Consider the following 12058-nt stretch of genomic DNA (forward strand, 5'->3'; position numbering starts at 1 on the left):
TTTTGTGTTGAAGCTGTTTCTTTGTTGTTAAGTGCATTTTTGTTAATGGATGTCATTCTGTGAGAATGCGTTCATGCTATACAATTAAAATGTGGAGAGCCCAATTTGGCTGTATTCATTTCCTTAGTAGGACATACTGTATATATATATATATATGTAGATGTTTGAGATGCACCACTTCTACTATTATACAAAAGCTGTCACTTCTTGACACAAAGACTTACATTTTTAAATTCATTCTTTTTTATTTCAATCCACAATATCAAGCTCCAAATTAAACAAGAGTAATAACAATCAAGTTAGCAACAAATCATGTTATATAGACTGAAAAGGTGTAGACTGAAGCTACAACTTATTATACCTACCCTTCCTACATTTAAATCATTGGCAAAATTTAACTCAGGTCAATCAGTCAAAACAAAAATGAAAATAAAAAACAAACAGAAAACAAATACATTTCCTTACATTGAAAATACATAAATAAACAAATATTACATGTCACAGGATTGCTTCTTTTGCTGTATTTGCTGTTTACTACGAAAGCCCCAAAAGGTCATAGATTACATACATTTTATTTCCTCTGTTTTCTCGTGATAACGAGAAAATTTTCCTCTATTTAAATAATGAATTTTAGATCTGGAGAATCAGTGTATCAATGTCAGAGGAGCAGGAGAATACCTATCACCATCACATATCTCTTCAACCGAGGCCCAACACAGGCTGAAACGGCTTTATGTCTTTTTATTACAGATCATTTTCACATTAGTGGTGGTGGTGTGAGTGAGCCTGATGTCCTCATTCACTAATTTTTTTTTGTTTTTTAAACAAACTTAACTGTCAACAATATTATATTACAACATAAATACCAGGAATTTCAAAAATGTGCACATAATTATACAGACTACAGTTTAATTTTATTTGTAAATGACCAACTGAAATCATCTGTAAGTGTTGTCTATAGTGTTCTTCAAGATAAATAAGTCTTAATGAGGCATGACATGTAAGGTATTATGTAAATCTCAGGCCTATCACGTTTCATTCTTTATTTATCACATTAATTATCTCGTTACCACTGGAAACGGATCATAATTATCTCGTTATCACGGGAAAACAGGGAATAAAATGTATGTAATGTAGGACCGTTCAGGGCTTCCGTAGTTCATCACCTTCTATTTCCATATTTTTAACATCTGCTGAAAGTGAGTAGAAAATAAATATCAAGTTAGCTATATAGCCTTCATATAGTATAGATGATTAATAACATTTAATTTGAATTCGGAATGAGGTTTTTATGTAAACTTATTTTATGTAAAGAAGTTGTTGCGGTTGAGAGCAAGGAAGGGGCGTGTCTGACAGACCCCGGCTGTCATCTGCGCCTGCGCAGTACACTGACCGCGCAGTTCCTTTCGCCCCAAACGTTTTAAACTGCAACAGCCACAGCCTCAGCGAGTCAGCGGCTTCTCTGCGGCTGAAGTAGGCGCTACGCATCCCCGTCACATCCTGACAGATATTAACGGTAAGACGTCCCAATGCTTTAACATTTATTATCGCCAGTCAAACAGGATTCAAACTTGTAAACTGGTTCGTAGTCCAATAACTTGTGCGCAAATGCGTAATGTTTGTAAATTAGCCAACTTTATGGTTAGCACAAGCCACATTAGCATGCTAGTGCTAATGTTAGCAGACTGACTGTTAGTGGACCGGCTTCTGGATCAGTCTATTCACTGAAAATGGGCTCTTACTTTCCATGGCGCTTTAGGTAATGTTGTGATTATATTGTTAGTTCGGGACACTTGCTCAAGAGATAACTTCTGTGTTAATTATAACGTTATTTGAGATCAAGTTAATGTGATAGAGCGAGCACCATGTGCTTATACTTCACTTTGCAGAAGACTGAGACAACATACAAACTGTTAGCTTTGACATCAGACTACACGAACCGGGCTGGACTCAGCAGTGCCAATTGAGATCATGTCGGCTAAGTAGCCAGTCGAGCTAGGTTGGCTGCTAGCAAGCTAACATCAACGGCTATGACTGAAACTAGCAGAAACATTGTAACATTAAACTTGGTGTCATGATTTGAATGGCCTTTACTTATTAGATAGCAACTATACGACGCTTTAATCACAACAGGAATTATCTCAGCTGTTAAATTTTAACTTCATTGTTTATTCATGATTAAATCTGTTATATATTTAATTTATTGTATATGTATGTTTGTGTACTGTTTTTTTTAGCTATATTTCATATGTATCGTTTGCATACTGATCGTATTTGTATGAATATCTGTTTTGTTCCTAATTTTAAATAAAGGTTTCTAAATTGAAAAAACAAAGTTAAATTAAGCACACATTTCATTTGGTAAGTTTTCAGTAACATGATCATCTTATAGGAACTAGTACACTTTAATAACCCACTGCGTAAATATATTTAATCAGTCCAAGTTTATCTATGTGAGGTGAGGCAATTAGCCTTGTTAACTGCTGCCAGATGCTGGTGGTTTATTTATTTCATTAATTTACTCGCTGTTTTTTCTCTCCTTTAGTTATGACCATGGAACTGAACGACGCAAACCTACAAACACTCACCGGGTTCCTCGTGAAAACACTGGACTCAGACCCAACAGTCAGACGTCCAGGTAATACATTAATGGCATAGCATGAACATGCATATCATAATACGGTTTCTAAAGAATATTTTTCTCATTGACCTGTTTTGCAAAGTATTGACTCGATTGTCTAATCTCTGCTTTGCGCCACCTGCTTTGTGTTGATCTGTTTTTTTGTCTTTCATAGCTGAAAAGTTTCTTGAGTCTGTGGAGGGAAGCCCTAACTACTCCTTATTACTACTCACTTTGCTGGAGAAGTCCCAAGATCCTGTGATCCGCATATGTGCTGCTGTTACCTTCAAGAACTACATCAAAAGAAATTGGCGCATTGTGAGCAATCAAGTTTACATATCGTTAACTCGAGTCTCTTGTAGGTAGATACAGTATGTCTAGATTCACTCGGCTTGCTTTCATCAGATTGGGGCAGTATGGGACAAACTATAAAGTGGCATTTAGTGCAGAGTCTGAACAGAACCATTGATCTTGTTGACCTGTTCAACTGAGTTGATTATCCTATTTTTGTGTTCTGTTTTCCCAAAGGTTGAAGATGAACCAAACAAAGTCTCTGATTCAGACCGGACAGCGATCAAAGCAAACATAGTAAATTTGATGCTAAGCAGCCCAGAACAGATTCAAAAACAGGTACATCCTCACATGTTACAGTGCCTTTTAAAGAGTCTAATTTGAAGGTGTAAAGGAAGATGCTCAACCAAGCCCATGTTTGCATTTCCAGTTGAGTGATGCCATCAGTATCATAGGAAGGGAAGATTTCCCTCAAAAATGGCCCGACCTGCTAACTGAGATGGTGACTCGCTTCAGAAGTGGAGACTTCCACATCATCAATGGAGTGCTTCGTACTGCACATTCCCTATTCAAGAGGTAGAGATCACTTCGTTGTGGTTTGAAATGTTTTAATAGTACCATTGAAACAGAATATATGTTTTTTTTTTTTTTTTTAATTATGTTCCCCGTTTTATTTTTATCAAGGTATCGCCATGAGTTCAAGTCAAATGAGCTTTGGTCAGAGATCAAACTAGTGCTGGACACATTTGCCTTACCCCTCACTGCGCTCTTCAAGGTTTGTAATGACTTGCAGTTTAATTACCAGAACACCTACACGTTGTTACATAACATCTAACAAATATGATGGACATGATATGAAAATAGTAGTTATAGTTAATTTTCTCTCCTCTTTGCTGTAGGCCACTATCGAGCTGTGTCAGACTCATGCTACAGACGTCAATGCCTTGAGGGTCCTCTTCTCGTCCCTTACACTCATCTCCAAGCTGTTCTACAGTCTGAACTTCCAGGTCAGTTCAAGTTGCGTATTTAATACCACCATATCAAACAGAAAAATACAGCAGATTTCATTGAACACAAACACACACACACACACACACACACACACACACACACACACACACACACAGTGCCTCTGGTGGTCATGTATGCAACAACAAATTATCAAGGAAACTGCAAATGCTAGGGCGCCCTGAAAGTTGGTGTGAAGTAACAACTTTTGATAGGCATATTGGTTGCATATATTTTCTGTACAGCTTGAAACAGCTGTTATAAAAGTATGCTGTATTAAGGGCCTGTGAACTACAACAGAGCTGTTCACTTTAGCTTCCATTATTGACAATCTTTCCTGTCTTTAACATGCACGTAAGAAGTGTTTTTTGGATTTTCCGTGCTATGACACTTTCATCAGATGTGAAATATTTGCCTACAACTGTATTCTGTATCGTTACACAGGACCTTCCAGAGTTTTTTGAGGACAACATGGAAACGTGGATGACTAATTTTCACGGCCTGCTGACATTGGATAATAAACTTTTACAAACAGATGTGAGTTTTTTTTTTACTTTATTTTTTTTACCACTTAATACATCTTCACCACTGCAGTGCTATTAGGTTTTTTTTAATGGTTGTGTCTCTTGTGACAACTCTGTAGGATGAGGAGGAAGCTGGTCTACTGGAGCTGCTAAAGTCTCAGATCTGTGACAATGCGGCTCTTTACGCTCAGAAGTATGATGAAGAATTCCAGCCGTATCTGCCACGATTCGTCACTGCTATCTGGAACCTTTTAGTTTCCACTGGTCAGGAAGTCAAATACGACCTGGTGAGAGTACTGATGCCTAACTGTTTTTCTGTGTTCTTTTTTTGAAGTTCACTTGTTCTAACAATACACCTTGTCATTGTTGCAGCTCGTTAGCAATGCTATCCAGTTCTTGGCATCAGTCTGTGAAAGGCCACACTACAAGCATCTATTTGAGGACCAGGATATACTCACTAGCATTTGTGAGAAGGTCATTGTGCCCAACATGGAGTTTAGAAGTAAGTCAATTCTTTGTTCTCTTTAGCGGATTACACCTGGAAATGTCATCAGTAGATGGCTGATTACTTGGACACCAACACGTACTTGTGTATGATACTGACCAGATGGCTTGTCATGCCTGATTAGGTGCAGATGAGGAGGCTTTTGAAGATAACTCTGAGGAATACATCCGGAGGGACCTTGAAGGATCTGGTAAATATTTAGATTATTGCTTATCACCTCCCCTAATGTAACTTATTCACATAAATGGACTACATACGTTTAGGAAGTGTCTTTCCTGGCATATAAGATTAGTTAAACTACATATGCATATTTATTCATTCAATTGGTTGTTTTGTTTGAACACTTACATCAAAAGTTTCAATAGAAACTTTCCATGTACAAAATGTTGTTATTTATTTGGATCTCCATTAGCCACTACTAAGGTTGCAACTACTCTTCTTGGGGGTCCACACAGGTAAACATTGCATCATAATGGAAAACAAATATATAATTAAAATCCAGACAAATGGGAACAACACAAAAATAAAAGAAGCTGAGCCAAATGACACTGGAAAGGACAAAAACTAGGTCATATAAATATTTGCAGTCTCAGGAACAAACTCGCAGAAAGAAACGGATGTATTGATTACACATACTATCCATAATTTAGAAGTCACAGAAACCTATCTTAATTATACATTCTCAGAGGATGCAGTGAATATCAGTCAGAGTGTGGTCTATACTCTGTAAAGTGTCCTGAAATAACTTATTTATTATAACTTAACTTAGTTATGATTTGGCACTATAAATAAAATTGAATTGAATATACAGGGTTATAATGTTTACAACCCTTGCTTTTCAAGTTCACTTGCCATATATCAAACCACTTTTGGTCGGAGGCTGTTACAGACCACCATGTGCAAACAAATAATGAACAGTTAACAGAAGTGTGCCAATGATACTCTCGTTCCCCTCATTAACCCTTTTCCAATCCTTCCTCAGACATAGACACTCGTCGCAGGGCAGCATGTGACTTGGTAAGAGGCCTATGTAAATTTTTCGAGGGCCCTGTCACAGCAATCTTCTCTGGCTATGTAAACTCAATGCTGGGAGAGTATGCCAAGAACCCTGGGAAGAACTGGAAGCACAAAGATGCCGCCATTTATTTGGTCACATCATTGGCGTCCAAAGCACAGACACAGAAGGTATTGTTGACTTTTAGTTTTAGATGATTATTGAATATATGTAACTGATGATACAATAAATATTAATCTGCGCTTGATATAATAAGATTAATTTGCTCGGTCTGAAGTTGCTGTCTTTTCTTTCACCAGCATGGAATAACACAAGCCAATGACTTGGTGGATTTGAATGAATTCTTTGTGAACCACATTCTCTCAGACTTAAAATCCCCCAATGGTAAGAATAATTTTTCCATTTCTCAATATTATGTTGAATTACAAAATTGTGTTTTACAGCAGCTGGCTTACTTCAGGTTTGGCTCAGTGAACTGTAGTGAAATATGAATGTCAACATCAAGCACCAATTGTCATTGTAGTTAATGAGTTCCCAGTGCTGAAGGCAGATGCCATCAAGTACGTCATGATCTTCAGAAGCCAGGTATAAAGTGTTACTTTCTCTGCAACTTTTTGTTAAATTTCAAAAGGCAAAGTGAATGCACTACAGGCTTCGTCTTTGTCATTTTCCTTCAGCTTCCTAAGGAGCAGCTGCTGCAGGCAGTTCCTCTACTAATCTGTCACCTGCAGGCAGAGAGCACAGTGGAGCACACTTACGCTGCGCATGCTTTGGAGAGGCTGTTCACCATGAGAGGCCCCAACAACACCACACTGTAAGTATCAAGCTTTAAAGTGATATTTTAATGAATCAAAAACAATTTCAGTCTTTTCAAATGCATAAAAAGTTAACAGTAATTATACAGTGTATTGTTAAAATATTGATGTAAGATGGAATTTATTCTTTTTTTTGTGATCCATTAAATTAAGTAACCATTGGGTCTTCATCCAGTCTAGAACAAGGCTTATGTCTCCATATTTAAGAACATTTCTGACTGCTTTCACATTATATTAAATGGATTTGGCCTATAGATTTAATAATATGTTCACTTTTAACACTGAATTAAGTATATAAGGGTAATGTACAAGCAATACATCTAAACCACATCAGATGAAGTGAGCTTTTAATAAATATGTAGTATTTACTAGTATGTGTCAAGCAATCACCCATAGTCTGTATTGGGAAGAATACCCATTTACATTTTCTCCAGAGATCTGTTGCACCCTACCTTCACCCACAGTACTTCAATAATAGCAGTTCCATTAGTCTCTCAAAGTTTTATAGAAGATGATTAAATTAAAGTTCTGAAAGTCTGCTCATGCTTCTGTGTCCATCTCTATATCTATTAGCCCATTATTTTATCATCCTCTGTTTATTTTTCAGTATCACACCTACAGAGATGGCACCTTTTACTGAACAGCTGCTCAACAACTTGTTCAAGACACTGGCTATGACTGGATCATCAGAAAATGAATACATCATGAAAGGTGAACCTGACTCTCCTCTGTTATCTGAATGCTCCTCATTACTGTTTGCCAGTCAGCATCAGACCAACTCCAAAGTTATTTTAAGTAGCCTCATCTTGTCTTCCTCTTTTTTTTTTCCGGTTTTGTTTGTTTTGTAGCCATCATGCGCAGCTTCTCCCTGCTGCAGGAGGCCATTGTTCCCTACATTCCCACTCTGATTGGTCAGCTCACTCAAAAGCTCCTCTTAGTCAGCAAGGTAAAACACTTTGTTGCTATTTAGATAGATTCACCATGAGGCTGGTTTATTCACTCCAAAAATCTTTCCTCTATTTTCAGAATCCCAGCAAGCCTCACTTTAACCACTACTTGTTTGAGTCCCTGTGCCTGTCTGTCCGGATCACCTGCAAGGCCAACCCCTCCACAGTCTGCAGTTTTGAGGCAGCGCTCTTTCCTGTCTTCACTGAGATCCTTCAAAACGATGTCCAGGGTTTGTAATTTTACCTGATTTATCTGCTGCTGGCTGATTGAGGTAACTGCACTAATCCTTCCTTTTTGTTCTCTGTTGCAGAGTTTCTTCCATACGTGTTCCAGGTGATGTCTCTCCTCCTAGAGATTCACTCTGACTCTATTCCTTCTTCCTACATGGCGTTATTCCCTCACCTGCTGCAGCCTGTGCTATGGGAACGGACAGGAAACATCCCCCCTCTGGTGCGCCTACTTCAGGCTTACCTGGAGAAGGGAGGTGCCTCTATTGCCGGCTCTGCTGCAGATAAAATAGTAAGTGGTGACAGTGTTGTGTACAGCAGAGAAAATTATGTTTTAGTCGTCTGCATTTGATAACGATCGTGCCTCTTTTTTGTTTTATTCTGAGCATTTAAAGATTGTATGATTCATTCATTGTGTGGCCTGTATGTTGACACTTGGATCTTGTCTTGTTCATCTTTCTCTCTCAGCCTGGATTGCTTGGAGTTTTCCAAAAGCTTATTGCCTCAAAGGCCAACGATCACCAAGGTTTTTACCTTCTTAACGGCATCATAGAGCACATGCCCCCGTAAGTCCATTATAGTTGTGTTCCCGGTGAATCATCTATAAAATGTTGTACCTGGTGAAATTGAATTATTTTAGGTCATGACATGTTTTGTAAACTTGTCTTGTTTGTTTCTTTTCTTTTGCCAGGGAATCTATTCTTCAGTACAGGAAACAGATCTTCATTTTGCTCTTCCAGAGGCTACAAAGCTCCAAAACCACAAAGTTCATCAAGAGTTAGTACAACCATCTCATTACCAACATTCATGTTCTGTTCAGAGCTATTAATCTGTCACATAGTCAGCGACTGAACGCATGCCTTTCTATCTGGTGATATCTACAGTTCTAGTATTAACAAGTTTAAAGTATTAAAGTTTACACTGGTCTATTTCACAGGCTTCTTGGTGTTTATCAACTTGTATTGTGTCAAATACGGAGCCATAGCACTTCAGGAGATTTTTGACAGCATCCAGCCAAAGTAAGTCTGATTTTAATAGAAGCCACAATATGTTGACAAAGTATTGATGTCTGACTACTTATTTAGTGAGTTCATCCATCAGCGTAGTGTTCAGGCAGTGGGAACATGACACATTCTATTTACCCGAACAGAAAAAAAAGATTCATAAGCTGGCTATTCCTTTTTGAATCTGCGTTCTGGGGGAGATTGACCTACCCCGAATTTGCTAGTAGTAGGTTCCACTTTGACAGGCATTCCAGTGCACTTTTCCTAATTGGAGGTCCGAAACTTCGGTCCCAATGCTTAGGAATGAAGCATAAGCACCACTTTCCAGAAATAGAACATATTTTAATGTCAGTCTCCAGCTGATACTTTCATTATCACAGTCGCATCCCATTAAGCGAAAAGGGTAGCTTGTGGTGAAGGATGAAGGCAGCGGTGACAACAGATTTCACAGGCGACTCAGGTTAATGGTGAAAAAGGTGTTGCCAACCTCCTTCCATCCTGATTCCCTTCTGTCACAGTGCTTTATCCCCCACCTCATAGGGAAAATTGTTTCATGCTTAAACCAGTCTAAAAAGAGATCAGTGGGGGACTGAAAATGAATTGCATTTATATGCATAATACACAGGTCTCCAGTATATCTTATTTTTAATGTAAGAAGACCAGTGTCTCAAATGTACTATTATTATAGTCCTGTTTTGCTTTTTGTTTTGCAGGATGTTTGGTATGGTGTTGGAAAAAATAATCATTCCAGAAGTTCAGAAGGTGTCTGGACCAGTTGAAAAGAAGATATGCGCTGTTGGCATCACAAAAGTCCTTACTGAATGTCCTGCAATGATGGACACGGAGTACACTAAACTCTGGTAAGGAAACGGCCTGCTTTCCTTTTTTCATGCAGTTACTTAGTTCATGCCCCTGCCAATTGTGTTTGATGTGGTTTTCCCATTTTTTTTTCATACAGCCATATGGCAGAAATACTCTTTTGATGCATACTGAGAAAAATAACCAACAGTCTGCCTTCTGGCATTTATCCTTGGGCTACTTCCACCTGATTTAAGACTGTCAGGTGCAAATTAAAAGACACTTTATGCTCACTTCAGGCTAAGCATTGTATTGAAATTGCCTGGAAAAGCACTGAGACGCATACAGTTGGACATTAGTTTAAAAATATTTTCAGCTGTCTAGTCATGGAAAAAGTTACTTATGCTACCGAGGGGAAAATACAGAACTTCTTTATAATGAATTATTCAATTAAAGATAATGGCATATTATTCAGCAAAGCAGCTACATAAGAATTGCATTTTTTTTATGTTAAATATATATATTTATAACCCCCCAGTGACCTAGAAGGGCCCTCAGAGAACACAGACCCTCATCCAAGGCAGCCCAGTCGGGACTCATTTTGCCCGATTATTGCAACACTTCATGAATGCAGCATAAAATGTAATCGGTTTTTCCCTCGATCCATGCGACACCCTTCCACCAACTTTCATTAAAATCGGGACAGTCGTTTTTCCATAACCCTGCAGACAAACAGACAAACCAATCCTAAAACAATAATGATGACTTTTGGTTTTAATGTCTGTTCAGGACCCCTCTGCTCCAGGCACTCATTGGTCTATTTGAGTTGCCAGAAGATGATAGCATCCCGGATGATGAGCACTTCATCGACATTGAGGACGCACCAGGCTATCAGACAGCGTTCTCACAACTGGCCTTTGCTGGGAGGAAGGAGCACGACCCGATAGGAGACGCCGTTGGCAACCCTAAGATTTTGCTGGCTCAGTCACTCCACAAGCTCTCTACCGCCTGTCCGGGAAAGGTATGTTTAGACATGCTGGAAATATTTGGCATCTTGTGCCAAAAGGTTATTTTGTTTGAATTAAAGTTGTTACGTTTGTTTGTAATACAAGATGTTATGGTTAGTGCATAACTGTTCTCTGCTATACTGTAGATGATAGGACGATAAACAAAGCAAATATGTGATTGTTGCCTCTTGTCTCCATGTTTTTGGTGCAGGTTCCCTCAATGTTGAGCATCAGTCTGAATGCAGAGGCCCTCCAGTTCCTGCAGGGGTACTTACAGGCAGCCTCTGTGCAGTTGGTTTGAAACGGGTGTGTGTGTGTTCGGAGACCACAATACACTGCCGTAGTAGCCACAGTGAGCTCAGGTCACACAACAGACTGGCTTCAGCTGAATTTGAATCTTAATAGATTTGGTTTATTGTGGATATGTTTATGGAATTGTCAGTTTGCCTGAATTTAGGGTGCTAACAAGGATTGGCATATCACATTCTGATACAATTGTCAGTTTATTTCAATAACAGTAACAGCAGCAGAGGTATATTTCTGCAGTATGGTGAAACAAATGATCATCACAATCATATGGGAGGGATTTCTTTAACGGTTCTTTTGTATGTTACTTTTTATGGCTATGAAGAGTACTCTGGTGCAAACCTAATGCATAATGTTTTCTGTTGCTGGTTGCCCGTAGATTTGTTATTGTCTAGTTGTTGTTTCCGCACTGTTTGTTTATGTGAATAAAAAGAGGCACTTGCATAGATCTATCATCACAGCCTCATTTCTATTAGCAGTATTTTAATGAATATGTCTTGGTTTGTGTATCTTACTGGCTCTTTGGCCTCCTTTTTTAAGTAATTGTAAAAATAAACATGCAGATATTGTGTTCTCCCTTCAGATTACAAATTGATATATTAAGAATAAACATTGTGAGCCTTTGGTTAGAAATGGTAAACGGTTAGAAAACAGACTGACAAGATTAGGATTTGATGTGGCCGTTGGAGGTCTTCAGTTCAACATTCTTGATGAAGGGTAGCATGCATTTGTCACCTCCCATGAAGCGATACGTTGCCACATTTGCTTCCCAAGGTAGCAGTCTAGAGAAGGGATGGAAAAGAAAACAAGTCCCACATTAATTTATTGTCTTTGTCCCCAATTATTTCTGTAAATATGTTCTCATCAGTTATAGCTATATCTATAGTAGCAGGGGGTGTTTTTAGGCCATGGAGCCCTTAGCTGAAAGAGACAGCAGGGGCCCGTTCCTACATATACTGTATAACTGAGTTGTATAATAAGGGATGGGCA

General features: G+C 38.6%; 2 protein-coding genes across 2 annotated transcripts in view; one reads left to right on the plus strand and one right to left on the minus strand.

Moving 5' to 3' along the window:
• Positions 1 to 1423: 1423 nt before the first annotated feature.
• Positions 1424 to 11696, plus strand: cse1l (CSE1 chromosome segregation 1-like (yeast)). The gene is made up of 25 exons (XM_083939446.1): positions 1424 to 1516; positions 2546 to 2638; positions 2796 to 2938; positions 3149 to 3250; positions 3342 to 3487; positions 3596 to 3686; positions 3811 to 3918; positions 4364 to 4456; positions 4563 to 4730; positions 4816 to 4945; positions 5073 to 5138; positions 5931 to 6133; positions 6263 to 6347; positions 6487 to 6548; positions 6641 to 6777; positions 7386 to 7489; positions 7627 to 7724; positions 7805 to 7955; positions 8037 to 8245; positions 8422 to 8519; positions 8645 to 8730; positions 8891 to 8972; positions 9671 to 9817; positions 10545 to 10776; positions 10974 to 11696. Exons 2-25 carry the CDS (start codon positions 2548 to 2550, stop codon positions 11061 to 11063), a joined length of 2922 nt encoding a protein of 973 aa, XP_083795572.1. The 5' UTR covers positions 1424 to 1516; positions 2546 to 2547; the 3' UTR covers positions 11064 to 11696.
• Positions 11697 to 11718: 22 nt separating this feature from the next.
• The window catches only part of LOC310965709 (retinol dehydrogenase 10-like), a gene marked incomplete at its 5' end in the record, with an annotated part of 3065 nt that continues 2725 nt past the window's right edge, over positions 11719 to 12058 (minus strand). Inside the window, one exon of the mRNA XM_083939447.1 lies at positions 11719 to 11850. Within this exon, the coding sequence (XP_083795573.1) occupies positions 11733 to 11850 (118 nt within the window). The 3' untranslated portion in view covers positions 11719 to 11732. The remainder of the gene's footprint in view (positions 11851 to 12058) is intronic.

Source organism: Echiichthys vipera (genome assembly GCF_963691815.1).
Source record: "Echiichthys vipera genome assembly, chromosome: X".
Lineage (NCBI taxonomy): Eukaryota > Metazoa > Chordata > Actinopteri > Perciformes > Trachinidae > Echiichthys > Echiichthys vipera.

Bases quoted from the DNA above. Each gene is read 5' to 3' on its own strand.
- cse1l (XM_083939446.1), top strand. From the start codon at position 2,548: ATGACCATGGAACTGAACGACGCAAACCTACAAACACTCACCGGGTTC. The intron at 3,687-3,810 runs GTTTGTAATGAC...TCTTTGCTGTAG, and splicing joins CCCTCACTGCGCTCTTCAAG to GCCACTATCGAGCTGTGTCA. The intron at 8,520-8,644 runs GTAAGTCCATTA...TTCTTTTGCCAG, and splicing joins ATCATAGAGCACATGCCCCC to GGAATCTATTCTTCAGTACA.